The sequence below is a fragment of the Taeniopygia guttata genome, chromosome 14 (genome assembly GCF_048771995.1).
Source record: "Taeniopygia guttata chromosome 14, bTaeGut7.mat, whole genome shotgun sequence".
Taxonomy (NCBI): Eukaryota; Metazoa; Chordata; class Aves; order Passeriformes; family Estrildidae; genus Taeniopygia; species Taeniopygia guttata.
Genome location: NC_133039.1, coordinates 5,486,717 through 5,513,858, shown reverse-complemented (window position 1 = coordinate 5,513,858; position 27,142 = coordinate 5,486,717). Strand labels below are relative to the sequence as shown.

Below are 27,142 nucleotides of genomic sequence, written 5' to 3'. Positions count from 1 at the left end.
AGAGAGTGGCAGAGAAAGAGAGGGATACAGGAACTGTCAGTGCCTCCCAAAACCAGCCACCCCTCAGCCCCTCTCCTGCCCCATGCAGGCAGGTGGCTAAAAGCCACAGGCTGAGCAGTGAACAGCCCTCATGCCTGGATCCCTACTTGACCTCATGGCTCTGGAAACCAAAATTACCTACCCTGCTGCCACTCAGGCAAGGTTGGAGAACAGGTAACAACTGCTGCTGGAACGAGGGCTGCTAACTCTCCTCAATGTTATTTTTAGACTGCATAGGTATTCTGTGCATGGGCTTTTGCATTTGTGGCTCAATGCATCACTCTCTCCATTTAGTAATGCAAAAGAAGAGTCACAGGATAATGCAGAGATCATCTGGCTCTGGTATTTTGGTTCATTACCTTTGTGTCACACATGCTACTGTGTCCAGGAAAATTTAAATTTGCAGCGATCAATGTTTAAAATCAATTCTGGAGGAGCTCAATGGAGTCCCTGTATTGTGCTGCACCTTCAAACAAAATCAACTCCATAACATTGACACAACACTGGACCCAGGCAATCTCTTTGCATTATCCTGTGACTCCTCTTCTGTTATTTCTAGCAATAACACAGAAATAACCAGCAACAAATGGAGATGAGATTCAAGAAAGGTTGTCCTTTGCCAGGTTTAGGAGGAAAATGACATCTCTAAGCAATGACTACCAAAGATGGCTTTACTACAGATCCTTCCCCTGAGCAACAGCTTGGCCTTTCCACACATCCCAGCTGGACACATATTGCTGGAAGAACCTAAGGGCAAGTGACATCATTGGGGCAAACACATCAAACAAGTTACCAAGAGTATGATCCAGCATCAAGTGTATCATTTTATGATTGCTGCACAGATGAAACCTCCAAGCCAGAAATGACTCCTGAGTATGCACAGTGTGCCAGACACACAAAGTACTCTCTACACTCTACTTCCAGCACGTGTATCTTTGAGCCAATTCCCAAAGTGATGGTGCCAAAACAGGAGCCTTTCCACTGCCCAGACGAGTTCCCATTCCCTGCCTTAGGGCACACTCCCTGAGATTTCATTTCCTGGGGTTGCTGTGTGTGTTCAGCAGTGTGCAAGCACCATGCTCCTGATTCTCTGGATAGGCACTGCTCAGTTAGGACTGTTATAATTCCTGTTTCTCCAGGCTAAGAGCACTTCACACAAGGCAAGTGATCTCCTTGGATGGTGTGGGCTGTGAGGCTACAGCCTGTCACTGCTTTGCAGTGGCTGCATGCCCAGATTAAGACCAAGCACACAGACAGGGTAGGAGCACTTGATGTCCTCTAAGTTCTCCTCCTTCCGATTTGGTGGCAATTGGCTCCTGTGTGCACACCCTCAGATTGGTAAAATGAGTCAGCAATCCTGAAATATCTAGCAATACAAACAAACAAACGCCTTAAGGTTAATTTTTCATATGGCCTGTGTAAATAGAGAAGCTGTTTCAAGCAAGACAAGGGACTGAAAGTATCTCTTCTCTCTGAATTTAAATTAAGAAACATGTTTCCAAAACAAAATAAAGTGAGGGGTTTTGACCAAGCCACTAAAAAGAGCATTGAATCTTCCACCAAAATCACAGGAAACAGCTGCAGAAGTTCTTGAGATGTCGCCTGATCTGTCCCTATACCTCAATGTAGAATTAACAGTATCTGTATTATTCCTGACAAATGTTTCTCTACATTGTCCTTAAATCTCTTCAATTATGAGATTCTGCAATATTCTCTGATGTCTCTTGTATTCTGAAGTGCTCCAAGGTCTCATCTTTGTAAACAAACTAAGTCAAAATTTAAGAGCTGCAGCAACATTAATATGGAAGATACACATCCAATAAAAGCTACAGATAAACTCCCCTAGTGCCAGAGCTTCTGAATTAGAATAAATGTAATGCTGAAAACAGCAAGTAGCAGAAGCTCCAAAAAATGAGGGAGGAGACAACTTGTCAAAGATACTGGGTTATCACTGGTTTTCTCTATCTATATGAATTTACTGTCTCCCACAGCAAGCTTAGTTTAAAATAAATGTGGGGGAAAGAAAAAGGGGAGTTAAAGGAAAGGATCTCTGCATTGTGCGAGAGTAGTTTGGAACCTTTTGGTAAGTCACCTCACAAGAGGAGGACCCTGCATATAAAAGCCTTTTTTTTTTCCTTCCCTTCAAGGTCATGGAAAATGCCAGTTTTTATATCTGTAATTTTGTATTTCAGCATTTTTATTGACCATCTGCATTGTGAAATTGTTTTTCTCTCTCAGGTGTCAGGAGGAAACCAATGCAGCATGTGCTCAAACCCAGAAACCTACACAGCATGTAATCATCCACAGCAACCATTTCTGTTTGACTCTCTCAGCTGAAATGAAAAAAGCTGAAAAAGACATTAAGTTCTGCAGTAGAACTTGAAGCAAAATTCTCTGAATTCCTGTCCTGGCACATCAAGACCCACTGAACAAATTTTTCTTGTGCTTCAACCTGATCCAATCTCTGTCAGGATCTCTGAGCATTGAGAGAACACTGGGGAATGTACACACAAGAGAAGAAAACATCTTTCATATATGTCACTGGAAATAACTATATAATCTAATCTATTACTAAATATCAAAGCATTCTATGATCCCTGTAAAATATGAAGATCAATGTCTGGAGGAGAAAGACAGAATCATAGAATCCTGGAATGGAAGAGAGTTTGGGTTGGAAGAGAGCCTAAATCTCCAAATTAAATCCCCAAATTCCAACCCCCTGCCATGGGCAGGGACACCTTCCACTGGAGATGTGGAAGCATGTCACAACAAGAGCTTCAGAAACAAAAAGGCACTTATTCCTGAAAAGCAGAAAGAATATCACAAATGTCACATTTAAATATATGCACTGAACAAAATGCCTTCATTTACTACTGAAGCCAGAGACCTCTCAACTGTGGTGCTTGTTGTATGCTCAGATATACAAGGCTGAACAAATTTAAAGTTGAATAAAGCTATGGAGAAGCTCTCAAAGCAACTAGGAGCTGCCCTGTCTCACAGACCATAGAAAGCTGAAGACAATGAAGCCCTAAAAAGCAGTGCATGAAAATAATTATTCTCATAATTGCTGGAAGGTCAGGAAGAACAGACAGAAAACATCCAGCATCAAAAAAGTAACAGCAGCAGGCAAAGAACAGAAAATATGTTTGTGAAAACGCCTGAATGATGGATCCAGAGTTTTATGACACTGGCCTTTCACAGCCAAATAAGCTGTAGACCCTTCAAGGTGTTTTCCTCTGGCAAAAGAAAAGCCTTTATATAAAACAAAACACTTCAAAAGGTGGCACAGAATAAAATATTCTCTTTGCCCTCCCCCAAAGCAACCAAAGTTAAAAGCTCAGTGAGCTCTTGTGTGCTCTGCACAGAGCACAAGCCTTGCAGAGAGAGCCTTGTGCAGATGGCACCCATAAAGAACAAGAGGTACTCCCACCAAACTGACAAAATAAAATTCACACCCGCAGCCGTCCTTTCCCCCCAATATCACACCATATGCTGCCTACAAGTTTTTACCCTTCCTCCAAACAGATTTCACAAATTAATAACTTAAGGAGCAGGCTAAGCGCCAATGAAATTAAATGCATCCAAATATATTAATATGCACAAATTATTGTTGATGAACTGGCACCAAGCTCATCCAACAATCCACAACACACAAACCATGCCACATGCTGTTTATGCATATTCCTGCTTTCAGTATATACTGTGTCTACCTTCTGGCCACAGAAAACCAACTCTGGAAGCAGACAGGAAAGAGCAGAATGGGAGGTCAGAGTAAATATAATCCAAAAGCAATCCACAAAAGAACAAAACTGAGATGGGGATGACTGGCCTTGTTGAAAACACCATGCTTGCTGTGCTGACACTGAGTTAATCAGGTGAAAATACAGTGGTAAATCAAGGTTTATTTCAAATTGTCGGCTAGAGAGATCTATGGATGTCCCATCCCTGGAAATGTCCAAGGCCAGTTGGATGGGCTTTGGAGCAACCTGAGATAGTGGAAGGTGTCCCTGCCATGGCAGGGGCTGGAACTGGATGAGCTTTAAGGTCCCTTCCAACCCAACCCATTCTGGGATTCTATGAAATGAACCTTCTCATGCTAAGGAAACATTGCTGCCCATGGCAAGACAACACGTATTTGTCTATAACCACTGCAGCTCCATGGGGTAATTCTCAACTTCCACATCTGTAACAAAAAGTACCTCATCTAAATAAGATACCTGGTTCAGAGTGCCATAATGAAATTCTGGCTAAGTGCTGCTGTTGGGTTTTCCTTGGTAAGAAAATTCAGATTTCCACAAAATCCCATTCAAACAGATGACAAAGTCACAGACATCGACTGCATTTTTTATTGAAAGTCTGCTGTCTTGACTGCATACTGAAGTTTACAAAATGACTTAATGAAGAAAACACAGCAGAGGAAAAAAAATTAACTACCAGCAGAGAAAGATGTAAGACAAATAATTGAGTCAACAAACATTTTACACATTAAATCAGCATCTATGAGGGAAAACAAAAAAGAAAAAGGGATCTTTTGGGTGCTTTTATTCAACTGGATTTAAGTGATGAAGTTTGACCTGAAGAAGTGCAGAAGAGTTTAGGAAAATCAAATTGAAACACTGTCTGAAAACTAAAAATAATGTGTCTGGATCAGTAACAACCATGGATCTACTTCTAAAAAGCCCAGAGCAGGAAAATCAGGTTTCAGTTAGAAGTTTGGAACATGATCCAAGCCCTGGATCAATAACCTTGTCTTCTAAGGAATTTCCCATTGTGCAAACACACACAGGATATTTTCCTTTGCCTCCAATCCCCAAGAGCCACCTAGAGTTACAAAATTAAAGTATTTTCTATGCAAGTAATAGGAATGGCAATTTTCCAAGACAGAATAACAGAAAAATTCAACCCCAACTGTAATCTGCTGATTTCACATACAATTTGTACAGTCTGCTGGGGTTTTAGCTGACATGAAATGAAAACATCAACAGGACAGCTCATACACTGAGATCTTCCTGAAAGAGGGTCTAAAATTCAAATAAATATTGAAGTAACAAGATCAGAACCCCCCTCATTCCTCATTGGAGCTGGCCTGGTGGCAACAAGGCATTCTGAGGAAGTGCTGTTCACCAGTCAGCTCTGCAGATGCTGATTGATTTTGATCTAACAAAAGTTTCTACAAAAGTTTGCCCATTCAAAGCATGAAAATGCTGCAGGGACTTCACTGATAACTGGGATGCTCCTAATCTTATCCAGGAACAATTAAATCACAGATAATCTACTGCTGTGCAGATAAACCACACACAGTGACATTACTGCAGTGATGCAAATTGCTTTCTGGCACCAGCTTTGGAAAACCAGGTGACAAGTTCCCAGACAGTCAATACACAAAAAGGCAACTGCAGCATCCAATCCAGGATTTCTCCTCACAAAGCCTTTTGCAGAGGAATGCTTTTGTTTTATACTGATAAAGAGCTAAGTTTAGGAAGTTTAACAAGCTTTTCTGAAAGTACAGCTCTACAAACCTCAGAGGGTCAATCACTACATGTGTTTTAGAATTCATAAAATATTCACGTCACTCTAATTTTTCTTAGAATTCCCTGGGAGCTTTAGGAGGAGAGGGATTTTTAAATTTTTATTTTGGATCAGTTTTATCAATTTTAGACCTAAGAAATGTATTACACAACTGGGTCCAATGGTCAGACATGCTAAGTTCATGACAAAGTAAAACAGGAACAGAAGGCTCTCCCTGTTGATATGAAGGAATGTTTGTTTTTTTTTTTACCAATCTAACCTTTTAAGAAACATTTTTTCATCAAGAAAACCATTTTAATAATGAAGTTAATACAAATAAAGCCAAGGAGGAAAAATTCACCTGAGTAGTCTTAAAGGTGGTTTTCTTTCCTTCATCACACAGCAATCTAAAAGAATTTAAGAATCAGAGATTTCTATTCAGGATGCACTTTGTGCAGTCATAACTTCAAATATCAAAGTATTACTGCTTACAAATCAGTAAGTTAAATTTAAAGCCATAGCTAAAAACATGGTGCTGTACCAAGCCATATTTTTCATTCTATTTTTCCACTTGAGCTACCTTAAGTACCATTCAAGGAGGAAAAGCCCACCTGAGTGCTGGTACATTCACAAAAAACATCCAAGTATTAATGCAGCCTTCAACACTTCGAAGTTAAAGAAGCAAAAATGCTTCTGGCAGCTTGTCTAGAGAACCAGAAATATTTTCCAGGTCACAGTTCTTCTTCCCTTGCCACCTTCACATGGGAGTTCTGCAATATTCATTCCACTGCTCTTTGGCCCATCAGGCTGCTCAGCACTGCAGCTGCAAAACCCACCTGCTAATCCCAGGCAGTTTTGCTTTTGCCACCTCTCCATTCCATCACTCCTGGTGAAGAGGATTTGCTCAGTCTCCTGGAAAGGTTTGTCTCCCCTCTGCCTTTTTGCAACACTGCAAACGGGAATACCCGGGTGGCTCCTGCTAATTACCCATGTGCATTGGGAGTCTAATTCTTCCTGTTGTTAATACACCCATCTTTAGCCACAAAGTCACTTCATATGCTAATCAGAGAGCAGCTGATCCCAAGCTAATATTTCATATACTCAGGAGGATGGATCTGCTGGGGGTATTAATGACAGCAGAGCAAGATGAGCTTGGAAAATAGTTCCCAAAAGATATTGTATCACTTCTAGTTCAACCCCCTAACAAATAATTTGCTTGTGAATGTGGAGCTTTGTCCCTTCCCTCCCTTGCAGAGGGAGGCCACTTTACAGACAAGAGGAGACTGAAAAAATTAATTTTTTTTTTTCTTTTACAATGTTGGAATCTAATTTCATAACTATTACGTCTTACTTAATTTTTCCATGCAAAAGGTTTTGTGTTTATGGGATGCTTGAAACATCAGTTTCAACCCGAAATCAAGATGAGCATTTCTATGAATATTGAATAGTCCAGGACACTAATCAGTCCTGCTGCTGAGAGCAACATAAAATAACTTGGGAAATTTCTACATTCCCCACAATATGCCATCCCTTCAGTCTGATCTGTGGAAAAAGCTGTGGCAAGCCAATGAAAAAAATCAGCATGCCAAGTGTCTGAGGTAGAGCAAGGTCTGAGAATGTCTTAAGCTGACACTGCTTCCACAGAGCACGTTTATGGTCTGAGTGGACGTGACATTCCTCCTGAATCTCCTGAAATACAGAAGCTCCATCAAAATGTCAAGTCAGGACACCAGAACATGCAATATCCCATATAAAATCCACACTGCAAGGATTTCTCATCATGGCTTTCTGCCTGTAAGACAACTCAACGTTTCCACTTGGTTAACAGTGTGTTCCAAGTCACTTTGAAGGTGCTTATGTGCAACATTGGGAACAACCCTGTACATCCAAAAAGACAGGAATCAGCACAGTTTCCACAGCCTGCAGAAATGCCCAGTGTGAGCTCTCATTTCAAGAGCAATTTACTCAATGGCAAAATAGAGATTCAAGTCAAGTTACCTGCACTATCTTCTTACTACATGGAAAAAGTATCTATGAAATGGAAACATACACCATTTTAAAGAGAACCAAGGAATAATTATGGATTTCTGGTAAGTTTTTTTCCTAATTTTTCTGAGGATGTGAACAAGAAGTTCCTTCTTCAATAGGTTTCAAATTGTCACTCCAGTAGAAAAATCAAAAGCTGTGAATTCTGCACATTATTTCCTCTGGTGAGCTACCAGTTCAAGTCTCCATTATAAGATATTCATCTCATGTCTGAGTATTCTTCAGTTTTAATTCATGGTGCTGATCAAAGACAAAAGATCCTGCAGCTGTACAAAAGTTCAAACAACTCAAAAAACAGCAGACACATCCAGCTGTTTTGAGAAGCACCACAAGATTGCTATAAATGTGGGATAAAAAAATTCCCTTCATGTACCCAGAATGTTCAGCCATGGAGTAAACATCCACCTAAATGAGTGTCATGCACGTAATACAGATGTGACAGGCAACTGCAACAAACATATTGTACCACCTAAGTGTGTTTTAGATACGAATAACATCAAGTTTAATGTATTTTATTGTCAGGGCTCAAAATCCCATGCAAATCCTTCAAATACAAGTTATGTGCATCCTTTCAAGGCCACACCTGCCCAGGTTTCAGCCTGCTGTCCCACCTATATTAGTTATAACTCTGATACACTTGTCTTACACAAATGCTGAAACAAGTGTCGGCACAACCACCATTCCAGGTCATGGCAGAGCAGCGAAATGTTCCACTCCCAAATGGATCTCTGGGGGTAGGATGGAAAGCCACAAACCTCCCCCTGGCCTTCCTCTTAAAACAGCTTTGAAAAGAGCATTTTATGCATAAAAGGCAGCTGGTTATGTTTTAACAGACTCTTGTGTAAACAGAAGTGCTCAACAGATGTGCAGCGCCTATCAGAGATGGTTATCAGCATCATTTTCATTTCCAGAAGCAATAAAACTGGACATCATGCCTATTCTCTGAGCCATTTACCTACCTCAGAAGATAAACTGGATTCACTAATATCTGCTATGGGATTGATAAAAACCTGATGTCAAAAGAATTGAGCATTAGAAAAAGAGAGAAACGAGACTGTCCAGCTACTGCAGTGTTTCAATCTGCAAATAGGCTCTTCACTGATCTGAAACTGCAAACAGACCGTCAAAGTGAGGGGAGGAAAGTCAAAAAGACACTGAAGCAGATTTATATTTAGCAGCAGGTTAGGTGGAGAGAAAAGGCTCAAGGACAATGGCAGATCTTTTCTTCCTTGAGTTAAACCCCCAATGCATTTTTGTGAAAGAAAGCAGGTCTTCTGCTTTTAACTGTGGCCCAAAACTGCATTATGGCTCCTGGGTGCTTTGATTTTTTTCTTTACTTTCTAAATCTCAGCACACAGGCAGCTCCAGGGCTCAGCAGAACTCTTAAAAGCAGGCCTGCAGAAGTGAAGAGATCAGTCATTCCCTTGTCCCCGTGCTCCTGGAGCTCCCCCGCCCAGGCAGCCGCAGATGAGATTTCACGCAACCAGACACGGACTTTTTAAACAGCCTGAAAGATTTAAAATCCTCCAAGAGCAAGCAGAGCATTCCTTCTGATTGGAAAGAGAAACACTGAAATGTGCTTCAGTTGTTCACAAAGGTCACTGTAACCTTCAAAATTCTATCAAACTTCTTCCCCCCTCCCCAGCTCTATTATCTTTACAAATTTGTAATGTTCTTTACCAAACATACTGGAGTTTCTCAGAACACAAATCCCAATGTGAACATGATGCAAGCAATCTTTGCTTAGTTAATTTTTCCTAGGCTGCTTAAAGTTTCCAAAGTCCAGATGTTTTTCCAACTGTCTTCCCTGTCCCATGACTGCAAAAACATAGGTTCTTTAGAATTACCATTTTATATACATTTTCAACTTACTCTGTGCTTCTCAGTCCATTTTTTCCAAATAAATATTTATATACTTTGGATTAAATTACTTACTGCATTAGAAACATGACATTAGAAAGCTTTAGAAAATATGTTCAGTGTATTTTGACAAATGCAAACGTGCTGAAAGCCTGACATGTTCCATGAAACAGTAAAGAGCTTTGAAACTGTGGGAAAAAAATAGTTTCTTACTTGCAATGTCTATGACTACACCTCCAACCTTGTACAATTAACAATCTTGTACCATTAACCATTATTTCCAAACTTCACCATTAAAATGTTACTGTGCATTTAACAGCATAGAAAAATGCCAATAATTGTAATCAGAGCTTGTCAGGGAGCTAATTTTAACCCCCTGCTACCCAAGCTAAAAACAGCAGGGAAAACATTGGAAGAACTGTTAATTTTTATCACCTTTACCCAAATACTGTCCAGCCAGAAGCAGATGCACACACTTCAGAGAATTCTTTGCTCCAGACCACTGAACTCTTAAGCATTAAACCTTTGAGATGCATTTCAAACCTGCTATTTGACACCACTGGAGAAATAAATTCACTTTTTAGAGCTCATATGAAATTGAAGAGATCCCATTTAGAGTGTAAAACATGAAGTAGGAATGTGGTCCTCTGCTAAACCAGATTTACCAATAGACTGCTTTGTTAAGGATGCATCAACTACATGATTTCCCTTCCCATCCCTGCACGGGATCTCTGATGAAGGCTGAGTTGAGATAATATCAGTGATTTCTCATTCCAAGCATATTGTCAAAAAAAGGATTGTGTTTTGTAGTTGTTACACAGCTCAATCATCAGCAGTACCTGCAGTGACAGAGCAGATATCCTTCCACAGCAGATATCCTTCCACAGCAAGAAAAAGGTAGTGTAAAACAAACTGATTTTGTTATTCTAAAGCCTACAGAAATCCACTGCAACCACCACTGGAAAAACAACACAGAATTTTGAACATACACATCAGTGACAATTTGACTCCAGAAAGGATTTCTGGAACTCACCTATGGTGCAGTTTGTGGTTATTTTTCTTCGCTTGGGGTTGTGTCGTAGCAATTCTAACTCTCTCTTGGTCGGCTCCCATGTTGAATATTTCTCTCCAATGCCTAAGCAGATGAAAACAAAGTTTGAGGAAGTTCTTTAGTAAAAGGATTAAAAATTCTGTTCAAGTCAAACTTTCAACGTGCTGTCCATTAGGTTAGATTTAATTTATGCACAAATTAAGGACATTGATTGCTTTTTACTCCTTCTCAAAAAATATGGTTCAAAAAGGTATCACCAAATTTTTGAACAAAGAAGAACATAAGAAAAGGTACTTTTTTACTTATAAAGAACAGCTATGCCAATAAACTTTCCATTATTGGATTATAATCCTCCTTTCAGTTAAAAAAAGAAATTCCAGCACAAGAATAAACTTGCTATTACTCAGAAATACATTTTTTTGTGCTCACAGGAGGTTAAATGACAGAACCAGTATTGATGAACTTGACAAGTTATTAAATAAATCTAAACCGACCCAACTTAATGGACAGATAATCTTTAGAGAACAGCAGAATTTAGTAATTCAATATACTAAAAAGTTACTACATGTATATGCCATTACACAGAATGACCTCTCCTTATACTATTGCTAGAGGATTAGACGAGTTTTAATTTTTGACATTCACTTTGCTGACATATCTAATGTTATCTAAAAATGAAATTAGTAGTAGCTTTAAACACCACCCTCCCTCCACCAACCAGTCAAAACTCTCAAAATATTAAACTACCCTTTTTCATGAGCTAAAATCTGTCATTTTTCTTTTTGAAGACCAACACTACATTTCCAGAATATTTCTTTTGCTCAAAGGAAAGTGCAGTAGAAATGAGTCAGGTCAGTAGTACGGAGACCAGATTTGAAATCAGCACAGAGCTGTGTTCAGTGTACACAAGAAAAACACAACAGTGAAGACACATGTGCTGACCAGCTCAATACTGCTGCAGTTTTCCATGTAGCACAGAAATTGCTGTGCAAGGTCAATTATTGTGAGTCACAAAGGCATCTCAGCATTAAAAATAAAGAATTCTAAGATGGCAAGAAGTCTATTCTAAAACTGAGAATTAAAGTAAATTAAGAGTTATTTTTCGCAGAATGCATGGAGCAGAAGCAGCACTTTGCTACAGAAAATAAATTATAAATCATACATATGAAAAGGATAGTAGAAAAATATAGCTGGAGGCTTACACATACTGCATAATATACATTAAATTTTAATAGCTCTTTGATCTTCATTTTCAGAAATAGCTATGCTTGTCAGAAACTACCCTCCCAAAAATATTCAATTCATAGTCACTACTGACCCTCCAGGTTCTAGTAATAGAAGGTCTCATGTTTAGATTCTCAAGGACTAGAGAATTCTTATTTACACAAATACACTCATCTCTCACTTTATTTGATTCAACAACAGATTATGCAAGGAACTTAAAGAACAATACCAGAATCCCTTTCCTTTATCCAAGGTTCAGCATCAAGCTACACACCCAGGAAAACAGAAAAGGCAGGGAATGACTGAGAGTGATGAGATAAAACAGCTGCAATGCTTTGGACACACTGCACGTCTGCAGAGACCCCTTGGAGATGCACAGATGGACACTTCACAGAGGATGGAACATTGGCTTCCAACAGGTTTGGCACTGGATGTCTCCAGCACCCCTGGTCATAATTGTAATGCTCCCTCAGGAATTTATATAAATTCACTGGTAACACCGTGTTAGTAGCAGCAATTGCTTTGTGCAGCTGTAATTCCTGTGTTTGGGTTCACTACAGTTAAAACATGGCCAAACACAGCCAGTCAGTGTGATGAACCCTGATCATAATTTAAAAATACCTCCTTAGATATGTTTAAATCCTGGTTTAAGTCAAATACAACAAAATTCATACCTGGAAACACATGTGCACTTTAGGCATGTAATAGCTCCATGTATATCAGCAGCACTATTTATGTATGTCTATATATATATATCTATACATAGTTATCTAGTTTAAATATTGTAGAGAATGGGACTAAACATGTCACAAGAGCAACTCTAAGGTTAAACATGACAGATTGGATTACTTTTAAGGATTCTGGATGAATCAAATATTTGTTCAATTTAAAAGAAATGAAAGGAAACAAAAAACCATGTGCAATTAATGCTACAAACAGAGCAAACCAGACAGAAAACATTATTGCAGAAGCTTTTCATTAGAAGGAGCACAAGTTAAGTCAGACACAGAAATTAAGATGTGTTCCATTCCAAGTATATAACTTAGCAGGAATGCTGAGGTTATATTACTCTCGAAAATTTGGAAAAGGCAGAGCCATTTATTAGGAATGGTTTGATGTTTAAAAATTAAAAACAACAACAAAAAATAACCAAACGACAAAGAAAGAAAAAGCTTTAATAAAAAGGTTTAATAACACTCACAAGCATGCCATAAACTCCAATATAAACTACCTTAAACAAAGATTTGCAAATCATGCACAGGCCACCATTTACAATTAAAAGAAAGTAGTGTTAGAGAAGGGAAAACTAATAATTTTTAAAATGCTGCTATAAAATAGCCAGAGATTCAAGTCAGCATGTGAAATCTCCATCTAAGAAATTATTTTATTGGGTGAAATACTCAAATTGGCATTTCTAAGAGAATTCATCAGGGACATAGGGATGAGTGAAGGAAAAGGCAATGAAGGCTCAGGTTTATAAAAGTCACAATTTTTCAATCATTGTTTACTTTGCTAAACTTCAAATTTCAATTTTTTTCTCTCCCAAAAATTCAGACATTAATTAGAACAAAGGGTTCTGTGCATTTTCACCTAGCCTGTTATTAATCCTGAATACCAAAGGAAAAAATAGTGGCCAAGTTGCAACATTCAGAGTTACATCAGATAACCCCAAACTACAGCTGGACTGGCGAACTCATCCCACTGGGAGTTAATACTACAGGAGTATGAAATTAATCTCATGATATTTGGGGGTTTTCTTAAAGTTTTTTTTGTCTCCAGGCATCATGTTGTTATGTGAGCATCTATTAAAGTATAAACTAACACCCTTCAAGCACCATGGAGAGAAATTTGAATACAGTATTTACCCTTCAGTTTTTAAACCAATCAGTTTCTGCAGACTGGATTACCTTCCAAAGTTCTTTAAGTTGGCAAAAAGATCTGAGGTAAATTAATTATGTGGTACAAATATAAACCCAAGACACCAAGTCTGGGGTTTGTGCTCCTCTTGACATTCAGTTTGGAGCAAGAAAGGATCTTTCAGATAACAAGAGGGAGGGAGCACTGAGACTGGAACAACAGAGAGAGAAGGAAAAAAGCAGACATATCTCTCCATTATTTCTCTCATGTACATTTTTCACTCCTTAGATAAATTTTTGAGGAAACACATGGCTTCATAATAAAAAGACAAAAAAAAAAAGAACCTATGCCATAACTTTAAAGGGAAAAAAAGGTCTACATTCCAGACTCCAGTAATTTTAAGTGTTGTTGTCTATTCCTTGATTTTCTGTCTGCAGTGGTCACTACAGATTAGTTCTCCAGGGACAGAAGATGGAATATGCATACTCACACAAATATGCATTTGTGTATATATATTTAATGTGCCATTCAATAGTCAGTTAATCAGTACAGAGGCTTCCTGCCTGGCAGCTCCTCTGGGTGATTCTTTGACCTTCTGTACACAATTCTGTTCCTCTGGTCATCTTGGACCACAGTCTTGTAGCTGTAATTCCCTGGAATATAAACTACAGCAGGTTGATGTCCATAGCAGGACAAAGTGGCTGCATCTCAGTCCACAAGGCACAACTGTATTAATTGATAAGGACAGCATAGCTAAGAAATTACTCTTTAAATCTGCATATTTAAAAGTAAGGAACTGGGGGAGGTTTCCACTCCTACAGCATAATGAAGATCTGTTATGCTACTGAAGCTGATTCATTTGGTGCCCCAAACACAGATTGAAGGAGTTTCTAGAACAGGTGCAGAGCTTGAATAAAAGTTTTTAAACATATTCCCATTTTGTCTTGCTTTGAAAACCTGTGCTAAAAGATTTTAAGGTGTATTTCCTTGTTCCAGGACTCACTACCCTCCCTTCCCTCAGACAGGCAACAAGCAGGAAGCAGACTGGGATCCGTAGTAGGAACCAAGTGAAGGCAGCTATCTTTTGAGCCAGCAGAAAAGCTCTCATTAATACCGTGCTAGCTGCTATTTTTAAAATTGGAAATGAGGTTAAGAATGGTTTGAAGTCATATCAGCCCTGACTAAGGCTGTCACATTGAAACAGGATGCCATGGATTCCAGAAGAGACATTACTAGACAGAAGTCGTCTGTCTTCAAATACAGACTTTCCCACTTTAAGAAAACATACCTCCCAGAGGCCACTGGAAATGGAAGATGACAAGCTTTTAAAACTGATGCTTACAAACTACACAGTTTAGAATAAATGATATTTCCTTTCCAAACCAAAAAAAAAAAAAGAAAAACTGAAAAAAACCACAAACCAAAAACAAAACAAAGGAAACAAAAAAAAAAAACCACCAAAAAAAAGAACTAAAAGAGAAAAGGTTTGTTTTGGAGGAATTCTATCAAGGAAAGAGCATATGAAATCAAGTCTGCTGCAAATTATTCAATCATTGGAACATATCCAAACAAGAAGAAAACGATTTGCACGATAAAACTGGCATTCTTAACTGTGATTCATGTCTAAAATGGCAGGATAATCAGCAAAGGGACGCTTGTTAGTGAGGTGCGTCGCCAGCCCACGCCTCTTACCTGTCATTGTACACTGGTAGTGAGAAACCACTGTTGGGGTGAAGGCTAAAAAAGAAAAAATTAGGGAAAGCAAACTGAATAAAACAAATGTGTGTACATATATTTGTGTGTAAATATTTCTACATAGATACTGTGCGTGTACCCTGAAAGCATAGGTGTGTAAGTAAGCTGGCATGATCTATTTAAAAAAAAAGTTAAAAAAAATCACACACAAGGGTGGCATTTCATGTGAGGGGAACAGATTTATTGCCTGTACCATGTAAATAAGCCTAAAGGAGCAGACTGTTACATTCTCTACCTAATACAGATCTAACTTTTGATATTATGCAAGTTTTTCTGGATTAATGTCAGATATTTCTGTAATTTTTTTGCAATTAAAAATAAAATCTTTTTGCTACAATTAGATGTGGCGCACGTGTTAAGCCCACAGTCTGACTCCTGCAAAGGAAGAACATCTCTCTCCCATGGCCTGCACTACTCTCTCTAAGGAGCACTTTCTTCCCCTTAGTGTTTTTTTGCCACTGAACAAATGGGAGGGACAGGTATGATTAAAAACAGAAACAAGAAATTCAGGCAGGAAAACCAAACCTTGTAATTTCCAAGCTTTTCGTTGTTCTTCTTTGGCAATTTGTTCCATGTCTTTGTCGTATATGTAATCTTGACACATAAAGCAGTATATACCCCCATACAAAAGGTCTATGGCTGCAAAACAGAAGGGAAGTTGGGGAGGAGGAAAAAAGATGTGAGTTCATAAACCAGAAGGCATTTTAAAGCAGGCTTCCAAGTCAGGCACTCCTTCTTCCAAGCAGTCCACAAAAGAAGAAAAATCTGTACCTTAGAATCTGGAAGGAAAAAAAAAAAAGAGAGAAGAACCCAGACATTTTTCCAGTTTCAGTGTGAGTTATTCAGTTGCTTCTGGCACAGCAAGAAAACTGTGCAGGGCAACAAAGCATCAGCTGCCTTCAAGCTGTTTGTAAACTACAATTCACCTCATAAACACCTGAGTTACCAAGAGGCATCGGGACAGTGACTGACTACAATGCACAGAGAACCAGCACTGTAAGAGTTGATATATGAGTTTGAACTGTCTTTTACTAAGACTTCAGACATTTCTCTTTAAGGCCATTAAAATAATTAGGAAGCACCTAGTTAAAACACAAATGAAGGCTCAAACAGAATACAGCATTGCAAATTCAATGCTATTTCTCCAGGGGAAAGGTTTTCCAGGGTAGTTTATGCCACAGGTTACTTCTGTCTCAATTTTTCATTTCACACACCCTTTCAGAATAAACAAATGAACACTGACCAATGTTAAAAATATTTTTCTTGCACAACCTTAAACAAAAGAAAGCCATGAAACAAAATAAATACCTAACTGAGAAATGTCATTTTACTCCAACATATACCACAAAAAATGTGCAAAGTAATCATAGTAAACTGCTGATTTTCAGTACATAGATATGAAAAAAGCCACAATCACAGGAAAGTTAAAAATCTGTGGGAATTAACAAATCTTACTAAAACACAATCTGCACCAACAAACAGCTAAGTAATACATCACCCTTCTCCCTCCCTCCTTTCAGCTCCCTGAAAGTATAGAGCTTTCATTTATTTTGTTTTTTAATTCCTTTTATTTCCAGATAATAGCATTATTAGACTAGCCTTACTGCAATGGAAACTTGTTTTAAACACAGGAAACCATTACCACATTAGGCAGCCTGCAAGAAACAGCACGGAATTACTCTGAAGTGCTCAATAAGCCAAACCACATGCCATGCAGCAGGAATTCTGCCATGGATCTCAGCAGGCAAACACAGGTGAAGTCTCTGTGCTGCCCTGTTAGTGAAGCAGTGCTTGTGGTGAGAATTTTTGGTGAAGTTCCTTTCTAACCCCATCTCCTCCATACTTTCAGTCTCTACCCCCTTACAACCTGCTGTCCCTCTCCTTTAGTCTGTTGCAAGCTGGTTTTTTTTATTTCTTCCTCTCTTTTAAAATCACCTTTTCAATGATTATGTCAATTGTTTGCTACTTCTCCTATTACTCAATAAACCAAATCACTTTAAACAATTTTCATCTTGCTGATGTGCTACAGTCTTCTGTTTTGCCTGTGGACCACACTCAGGCTGTGGAAGACTTTAAGGACTGTTACCTCATATAAATCACAAACTCAGGATTTTCATTACATTGTGTAATGTCCCAATATCAGAATATTTCACCCTGATGCCCAGAGGACTGAATAATAATATCCTTTAGCAGAATATCTATTATATATATTAGCAGAATAGAATATAGAATATATTAGAATATCTATTACCAGAATATCCCAAAAGGGGACAAGACTCTGAGCTATGGTGGAGGATCAGTAATGAAACACTATGAAACTGCAGGGGTGGTATATCACAACTTACAGAGTATAAGAGTTCTACAATATTTACTCCATTACTTACTGCATTACCAGTTCTGCAGAGTTTTCTACAAAAAAAGCTGTTGAAAATCCAAAATATGGGTCTTAAAACACAAACCCAAATACTGATCTCCACGTACTTTTAAAACATCCCACCAACAGGCCTCCAAATAATAAAACAGGACTGGCAGAATATTGAATAAATAGGATTCTGAGCACTAATAGTTACAATTCACCATCAGAACATGTAGGCATAGCTGTGCTCAGAGGATTCCTTACTTTTCCTTTCTTCCTGGATTTACATGCCTGAGCAATAAAACAGAGATGTCAAGATCCAAACCAACAAGAGAGCAGAAGGTATTTCTGGTGTAAAGGATCAGAAAGTTTTACACAAACACTGGTGGAGTTAAAGCTGTAATTGTCCAGCACCTGATTAAGGACTCTTGAGGAAATATCCTCTCTCCAACACACTTATGGGAACAATGCAGTTGTACATTTGCCAACACTTCCAATGTCTTTTTAATGACTGCAAGGGGGTTTGGACAAATTACCTCAAGCACCAGTGACAAGGCAGCCACACAGGCCTGGCCACAGCACGGAGGAAGGGCAGGAGTTTCTCATGGAACCCGAACATGGCATGCTCATGGAAAAGAGTCCACTAGGAAAATTTGGGAGTTAATTGTTTCAGGTTAATGTAATTTAATTTTTTTCCCCTTGAAATGCACCTAAACTTTCTTATGCTGGTTGTCTTGAGGTGAAGAACAGAGGAATCACTGAAGGGACTGCTTCACGGGCAGAAACTCTTCCCAAGCAAGCAATTCCTTAGCACTGACAGAAGGTACACCACACCCAAAGGACAAAGTCCACACAAAACTTTCTCCCTCAAAGGACTGGGAGGAATGAAATAAATCTCACCTCATTGTTAGGCTAAACCTTTTTTATTTAAAACTAAAGTGCCATGAAGCTCTACCCCAAACTGAAACACCTGTCCAGAAAATTCCATAAAAAACATGACAGCAAAGCATGAGAATGCACCTGTAGCAGATTTCACCATTGGTATTTGTGTTGATATTTTGGACCACAAAACTAACAAAAAGGCCTCAAACTCACAAAAGGTTTGGGAACTACCAACCTAGGAATAATGCCCAGGTGTTTTGGGTTAACCCACTGCCAAGTCTGCCAGGATGCCTCACACTCCTCACCAGGAACATCTTTTAGGGAGCTCCTGTGGAATGGCTGCAACTCTCAACTTCCAGGATCTGCATTTCCTAAAACTACTCCAACCCTTCTCACAGGAAGGTACAGAGGGATGAAATCAGTGAACTTCAGTTTTAGTTTAACACACATGCAGAATTCATTACCCTTGGAAAATAAAATATCCAGCAAGTAGAAATCTACATTTTCTTTCACAAGGAAGAACCAAAAACAATTTAAAAGAATAACAATGTAATTTTATTAAATTTTATCAATCCAGATTCCTGGTTTAGGAATTCAAAATACCTACTTGGTGATCACAGACAGAACAATTTAAGAATGAAAAAACCTCTTGGAATGTAACATTTTTCTCTGCTTTTATACCTTCTGTGCTGACAACAAGCTTCCCTTCCTTTAAAGTCTGATCTCCTTGGACTCCTTTACATACAAAATTATAAGCAGCTGCAACACAAGAGGAATGAAAATATATTTTATTTTTCATTTAAAAATAACACTATCAGCCTGGAGAAACAAGGAGGCAGCACAGAAGATCATGCAGGAACAACAACAACTTTATCTACTGGTGCAAGGAACACTAAGTCTTAAAAAAACAACAGCTCTGGGATGAAAGTTTAAATCTGGCAGCAAAAAGTCTTCAAACTGCATCTGGGAGCCAAGTAAAGTGTTTTAGTTAAGCCCAAGTGCTTCACTTTTCCAACTGTATCCACTGATGTCCTTGTGAAAATGTTAGAGACCAGAGATTATGGGAATAAAACAAAAGCAGGGAAGTGTGCCACATCCAGAGTATGCATAGCTCATCTAGGTAAAAAACGTTGGATGTTCAGTTTTTGAAAGATCCAGGTGAAAAGAAACTGACTTTGCTCAGCTGGGACTATGATACTTCACCATAATATTTGATACCATTCATCAGATAGGAGATATTTGTGAATCATGTTGTGGTATCAATCCCCCTTGGATCACTGGGTGCACTAAAGTAGAAAAAAAACATCCAACAGCAACTCAGAATTCAGGTCAGTTTTTACCTGTACTGAAATTAATTCCATTGTGAATTTCTGTGACTCAGTCTTGGCATATTATCAACCTCAAATCAACGCACTCTGTGTTCCATGCAAGAAACCTGCATTTCCTTCAACTTCTGTAACAAAGGAGGCTAAATTGGCAGTTCTTTTAGACCATTTTAAGCCAACATCCAAAGCTAATTCATGCTCCCTGATTTCTCACCTTGAATGTTAATCATTAAACCCATTCCAGGTAATTGGCTTAGGTTCCCAAGAAGTGATTTGTTAAACTTCAGCCAGTTCTCCACTGGATCTTGTCTCTGATCTATCAGCACAAAGCAGGCATCTGATTGCCTTTTTCCTGATCTCCTGGCACCTGGAATCTGCACCACAGGTCAGAATTCCTGAACTGGTAAGAAGGGAGGAAAAGAGATGGAAGAGGGACTACTCCTGCTAAATTATGATCCAGCCATTGAGAACTGCAAGTATTTACTGTCAAGGGGGAAAAAACCAAACAAAAACAAACCCCAATCTTCCTTCTGTTGCCAAAAATCTTTTAACCCATATTAAAAACTATAGTCATAGTCAAGCATTATCCTTCCCTCTCACATTCAGTATCTTCTCCTAATACTTGAGATAGAACTATTCCATTAAATGGCTGTTTTTTCTTCTTTTTTCAAACCAGAAGCAAACAGGTGAGAAGGGTTTTTGTGGCTCTGAAGTCTCCAAGCTGCCTATTGGCCCCATATGGATCTAGAATTTTAATGTTTAAATTCATTTTGCCTGCAATCCAAACATGGCAAGCACCCAATACTATCCTGCAAACTACTTAACACCAGGAGCCAAATGGGCAGCCCCTGTGCTGTACACTCTGTGATGGTTTAGAATATCATCCTACAACTCCATATGAATTCAAGCCAGGAATGATAAGATGAAGAAAAAATGTCCTGGTGTCCCTATGTAATCTAGATAAAAAATATGCTTTTAACTGTTAATTTAGAGGAACCACAGTGTGTCAAACCATTTTATGCTAAATTGTTACGAGTAGAATATTAATTCCAGCTCCTTGACCTCATTCAGAAATACATGGATTGTAAGCCCTATAGCAGTGGGTTTTTCTGCAGCTCAGAGTGTGTGTGTATTAAAGAAACAGCATTATGTAACAGAAAATATTCTCTCAGAAAGAATACTAAAACTTCATTTGGTGTCTGCCCAGGACTTTTCAGTCCCAATCAGGAAACGGATAAATTAATCACTGCTACGGTTTTGAGATGAACTTGGCAGTACCAACCTCTCTTCTCTTTTAGAGCTACTGCTCACAGATATCTTCCTGCTTCTGCTACTCTGGGCCTAAGTTATTGTGTATTTTCCTTCATTGAGCAGCTGTAGAAAAGATAAGGAAGAGACCATCAATTTTTACAAGGATAGAATCCACCAGCAGATTCCCAGGTGCTGAACCTGATTTGGAAGATGACAGAGTATGTTGATGGCATACATTCATTTAGGATAATCAAAATAGCTCCAGAAGGATTTCAAGTTACTTAGCAAATAGGCAATAGCACCAAGAGTCAAACTCCACCTACTAAAGAGGCAGACAAGTAACACCAATCAGAAAAGAAGTTTTAGAGCCCCTGACTTTAACTTCCAAGTAATAATATCAGCTCTGTGTTGAACAGCAGATTAAGAAGGACAAAATAGAAGTCACGGATGTATTACCTAAGAATGCAAGCATTCATTAGCACAACAAACTGTCTTAATCCAAAGGGCAGGCACCAGGAATAGACACATTAGAACTGGAAAAGTGAAGTATAATGATGATATTGAGAATCACACAAGAGTTTCAATAAGAAAAGTTTTAAATTGTTCCGGTTCCTACGGGTGGGGAAAAGGAAACATCTGACAGAATCAAAACTACGAAAAATCCCAGAGGAGCTCAGTAAGGACTTTGCTCTCACCATTTCACAACTCCTCACAAAAGACACACAGAGCCCAGTGGGAGTATCAGACTATCCTGGAGACTGACTGAGAGGGACTGAGCAATGCAGAGATGAAAGAAAGCAGCTCCTACAGCTGGATCTTACCTCACCTACCCATCACCCACATCCACAATTCAAGGAATACATTAAATTAAGTCCAGCATTGTAAATATACATTGAACAGGGAGGCAGATTCAAGAGCACAGGCATCACTGTAAAGTCAGATTGTGAGTGCCTAATTTACATGGTTCAGACAGGCAGAGATAGCAAGGGATGTATTTAAAACCACACTGGAATTTGATTCTGGAGCCTCCTGAAAGACACAGCACAGAGCTGCAAACACATCCCTGCCATGCTCAGACAGCTGTTACAGCTGAAATCCGTGGTATTTCTTACAACTGTGATTAAGTGTGCAGCTCCTGCCTGTCTCCATGGAGACTGATGTTGGCTCAGCAAAAAGTCACCAAGTGCTTCAAAATAATTCCTCTTCGTTTTGAAATTTCAAAGCACTTAACTTGTTTTTGCCTATCAGATGTTATTTTCCCAACTAAAACTGCAGCAGGAAAAGCAACCAAAGGCACTAGTAAAACTACAAAAATATTTTTAAATCTCATTTCACATGCAGCTGAAAATTAAACACCAAAATATACATTAAAAAAACAGAGAGAATGGAATCTCCAAAACTAGAAATCAAGCAGTCACTTGCACAATCTTCACATTATGTGTATTTGTGCACCAAGTAATTTAAATTTAGCTGCAGAATAATCCTTTTTGGGATGATTCAGTTAAGTATTTTGTGCTTTGGCTTAATTAACTCTTGCCCTTTTTATCAAAAGGCTATTTCTTTTGGAATATACCTTTTCTGACACAGCCTTAATTGTCTAGTGGCAGGACAATAACCACAACAGTCCCTAAGCAAGAGCACCTTTAAGAATCTCCCTCCTCCACCATCCAGTTTTGGTTCTCCTTTAAGGAAATACAAGGTAATTCACTACAGCAGATAACAGCAAATTCTACCTTGCACAAAAAATAATTTGAATTTAAGCTTCCCAGATACCTAAACAGCAGTTGAGAATGTGTGCAATTATAAAGCTTTTTAAAAAGGTTCTCTATAAATATGGTGGGTTTAGTAGTAAAAATATTACAGCATTTATAAAGTGTCCGCAGATAAACAGGTAAATACTGTTGACAGTCTCAATTTAGCACAGTATTTTTTAAACCTGAAATGTAGCCATAAACTCGTATTAGCACAAAAGGTTGTTTTATATATATATATATATGTATACACACACCCACACACCCCTTTTACCAGAAATTATTCAAGTTTACCTCAAATAATTTGCACTTCCACATTGCTAAAGAGTCCAAAAAAAAATTCAGCTAATGAATTGACTTTAAAAGCTGTTTGAGATCACAGTCTGCATAAAGCAATTAAAAGATGTCACACAGGGTTAGGTTGTTATTTTCAGTTTTCAAAGAATGGCTGAGGTTGGTAGGGACCTCTGAGGTCACCTTGTCCAGCCCCTGATCCAGCAGGGCCATCCAGCACATCCAGGCTGCCCAGGCCCATGTCCAGAGAGATTCTGAGTAGATTTGGGGATAGACCCTCAACAGCCTCTCAGGGCAACTTGTTCCAGGCCTTGGTCACCCTCACAGCTGTGTGATAATCAGACACAACCTCCTGTATTTCACTTTGTCCTCCCAGCCTCCTGGACACACTGGAAAGAGCCAAGGACACTTTTTAAATCCCTCTTTCAGGTATTTGTACCTGTTCATGAGATTCCCCTGAACCTCTCCTGTGAGTTAAGCAGTCCCAGAGCTCTCAGCCACACCATGATGGAATTTTCAGTACTATGTTCCAGTATTCTATTTTTCAAGACATTTACAAACTTAAACTATACCACTACTGAGCCTCATCTTTTTCTTTCTTGACACATATGGAGAAAGAAACTATAATGATCTGCTGGTTTAAATAATCTTTTCCATAAATAGTAAACTTACACACCCGTTTCTTAAGCACAGGAGTACACAGCTCTGGCCTTCTGGAGCTTCTCTGTCTTCATGGAAAATAAAAACAGTTTGTTCCATAAGCACTTTAGGATAAATTAAATTAGGAATGGTGGCCATGCTGGTCAAGAGGAAATTTATGCCATGAAATAATGGCCTTTTTTTCCTGTTTCTTGCATCACTCCACCAAGAATGTATTTTAATTTGGCAAAAAATTATATCCATCCATTTTAAAACAGGATTTTAATACAGATCAGGATTTTGTACTGTAACTCAAAAATATTCTGAACTATAAGCAATAGGTACTTTGAAACAAAACCAAAGGCTTTTGGTTTTAAATATGAAATTGCACCAAAGCTGACAGAACAGAACTTGTTGGCCTTGAAACCAGCATTTTATGAGACTGTTGAGGGAAAGGTACTCCATATGAATTAAACTCTTTTCTTATTGCTAAGGTTACTGACCCCAATAGAAACAAGAAGCCAACATAGATAAATGAAGAAACTCCCCCCGCCTCTGAACTTCAGCAGTTTAAATAATTCTGATTGCTACTTGATTAGCCTCCTTTGTGATAGAAATGATGGGTGTTTTTCCTCAGCAAGAAAAGAAGTGAACATGACCTCCTGAAAAAAAAAGTTTACTGAAATAAATGTTCTAGTTCCAGGCATCAAACCCACCATTTTTAACACTTAGGAAAAAAAAACCCCAAAACTCTGCCTCCTCACATTTTTATATATGACATTAATTCATAAATACCAAGATACTAAGGAAATTTTAAACTGTGAAGATAAACTGAACAGTGATGCAACGGAAGTTTAAGCACCAAGTTTAGAATAATACCACTAAACTAACCCAATCCCCAAATAAAATGATCTCTCTGCCTCATGAGGTAATTACACGAAAATATCACTTTACTGGCCTGAAATGGACAGGGATTAACAGAGGATGATGAGCACCATTGGGATGAGAACTCACCTAAATTGTGTCGCTTTGTCTTCGCGTGCTCGTGAATATGTTTCTTTGTAAAACAGCCAAAGAAGACACAGTAGAGGCAAGAGTGGAGTCTGTTCAGGTGGGCACCACACATATGACAAATGCACGACTTTGCCTGAAACAGCAAAACAGACACAGGTTGTGAGTGTCAGAAACACCTCCCAGCTCAGGTAACCGGGCACAGCTCTCAGGGCCGCCCTTCCCTTTCACTCTGGAATGCTGCACAACAGCAGGGAAACTGTTCTGTCCTCATGTGACAAAACCAGCAGCTGGTTTTGATAACAGTTAATAATAACAGATAAAATAACAGAAAAATCTTCCATTTGTCCAAGAGATTTTCAAGTCCTGCCAGGGAGCAGGTTTCATGATTCAGATGAAAACCAGAGCCCAGGGAAAGGGGCTGCCCAGCAGGGAGGTTAAGGTGTGAACAGGCAGGAGCTGGGGTGGTGGGACCATGGCAAGAACTCTGCTTTTTCTCAGCACTGACCTACTTCATGCTCTCAAAAGCTGTAATATAACTTGAACATTAAAATGTGTGTGGGTATATGATATTTCATTTCTCTGCAGGGAGATTCTGCCAGATTCATTAGATTTTTCTACATTAGTCCAAAGAACAGTGGCATAGTATCAAATCCGTAACAGCCAGAGTTACAGAAGTTGCCTTTGCCATTCTTAGACTGGCTTTGGACCAGGAGCTGAAAGCAATGGGCTGAACTATTCCCCAAACTACCCAGAATGGGCAGGTCTGAGGAAAGTTTCCCTGATTCATTGGAAATTAATACGCACACACCCCTGATATGACAATCGATGACAGCAATATATTTTAACAAGTGAGGCTTAAGGTCCAAAAAAAGTCACTGGAAGGTTAAATAGATTTTTTGACTCCTAATCATATTTGAAGCACTCTAAGCCAACAGCATCCAAACTCATCTCTTAGCATTAAACTAAAGTACTTCAATAATTTTTAATTGCTCTGTTTAATAAGAGACTTAAGAGAGATTTGACATGAAGTTTTTCACTCAACCACACTGAAAGTAAATTAGGTTCAATACCATCTGACTGGAAGTTACAGGCAGGAGAAATTCCTTGCAGCAAATTCACTTTTCATCTCAGAACTGCATTCAGACCTATGTCTGAGGTCAACTGAACTTCTGTAACAGCTTAGAGCTACAAAGGACACTTAGAGATATGCCTGATTTTACAGCCTAATCTGAAAATACTATTTCTTTGCTTGACAATATAGAAGGACCCTTTTCTCTTCATACTAAAAAAATAAGAATTGGGATTACTAAAATCCTAAAATATCATCTAATTCAGGCAGTGCATTTCATCAAAAACAACCCACAAAATTCTTCAGTAATATTTGCCCAGTCTGCCACGACTTAAAATTACTGCTGAATAAATGATGAACAACCTTGTTCTCTAGTCTGGCATTTTTCTCCCAGAATACTTTTGGCTTTTTTAAAAAAAATCACCAAAGCAGTTTGCAATATGTTGCACCATGTAATTTATTTTCAAGCTCCTACAAATTAAGACTTAAATTCTGAATCTCACATGTTGTGTATTCAAAGTTATCCTAAGTTGTTAGGGGAAAATGTTGAATTGAACTCCACACACCTACAGAAAGAAATATTTTAAAGTTGGGCCAAAAGAAATTCACCGCCACCAGCACAATTTCCATCTTTAGAAAAATGCTGCAGAACTGTCAAACTGTTGCCTAACGGCTGCTCGTTGGCTGCAAAAGCTAAATAGGATCAGCCTATCTGTTAAGATTGCTGCTATGACAACAACTCCAGCAACCAGCTATTTTACTGAGCCAGCTAAAAATAAATCTTTTAGCATTAAATGTATTGTAAACACATGACATAACAAGCATGTAAAAGCTGGTCATTTTAGGGTAAAAGGCAGAAAATTCGTATCTTAAAAGAGTTTTTATTGCAATGGAAATTAAGATAAATTGAAGAATGTATAAGAAATTTAGTGATAAATTGACAGAGCAGTTCAATCACCTCTTGAAAGGAAGCTATTTTATCCACATCCTCTATTTGTTCAGTACAGCTCAAGATGGCTTTTCAAAAGTTGTAAGAAAACAAGGTTAAAAGACAAGAGTGAGGAAAAAAATCAATACCAAAACCATAGTGGCTATTCTTAACCAGATTAGCTGTCTCCTTGTCATCTGTCTGTGCTTTTAAACAATTTGCTAAGTTAAAACAAAGCTGCCACTCTCCTACCCCACCCCAAATAATCAAATTCTTTGTTTCATAATACTCCC

General features: G+C 38.6%; 1 protein-coding gene across 2 annotated transcripts in view; it reads right to left on the bottom strand.

The window, feature by feature from the left end:
* Positions 1 to 27,142, bottom strand: part of USP22 (ubiquitin specific peptidase 22) — an 89,968-nt gene that overhangs the window by 32,838 nt on the left and 29,988 nt on the right. The window contains exons 2-5 of one of the 2 annotated variants that reach the window (XM_030284852.4): positions 24,853 to 24,985; positions 15,866 to 15,979; positions 15,278 to 15,322; positions 10,487 to 10,588 (exon numbers count right to left, since the gene is read on the bottom strand). In XM_030284852.4, the coding sequence (XP_030140712.1) occupies positions 10,487 to 10,588; positions 15,278 to 15,322; positions 15,866 to 15,979; positions 24,853 to 24,985 (394 nt within the window). The remainder of the gene's footprint in view (positions 1 to 10,486; positions 10,589 to 15,277; positions 15,323 to 15,865; positions 15,980 to 24,852; positions 24,986 to 27,142) is intronic. The other variant, XM_030284853.4, reaches the window with a different exon arrangement.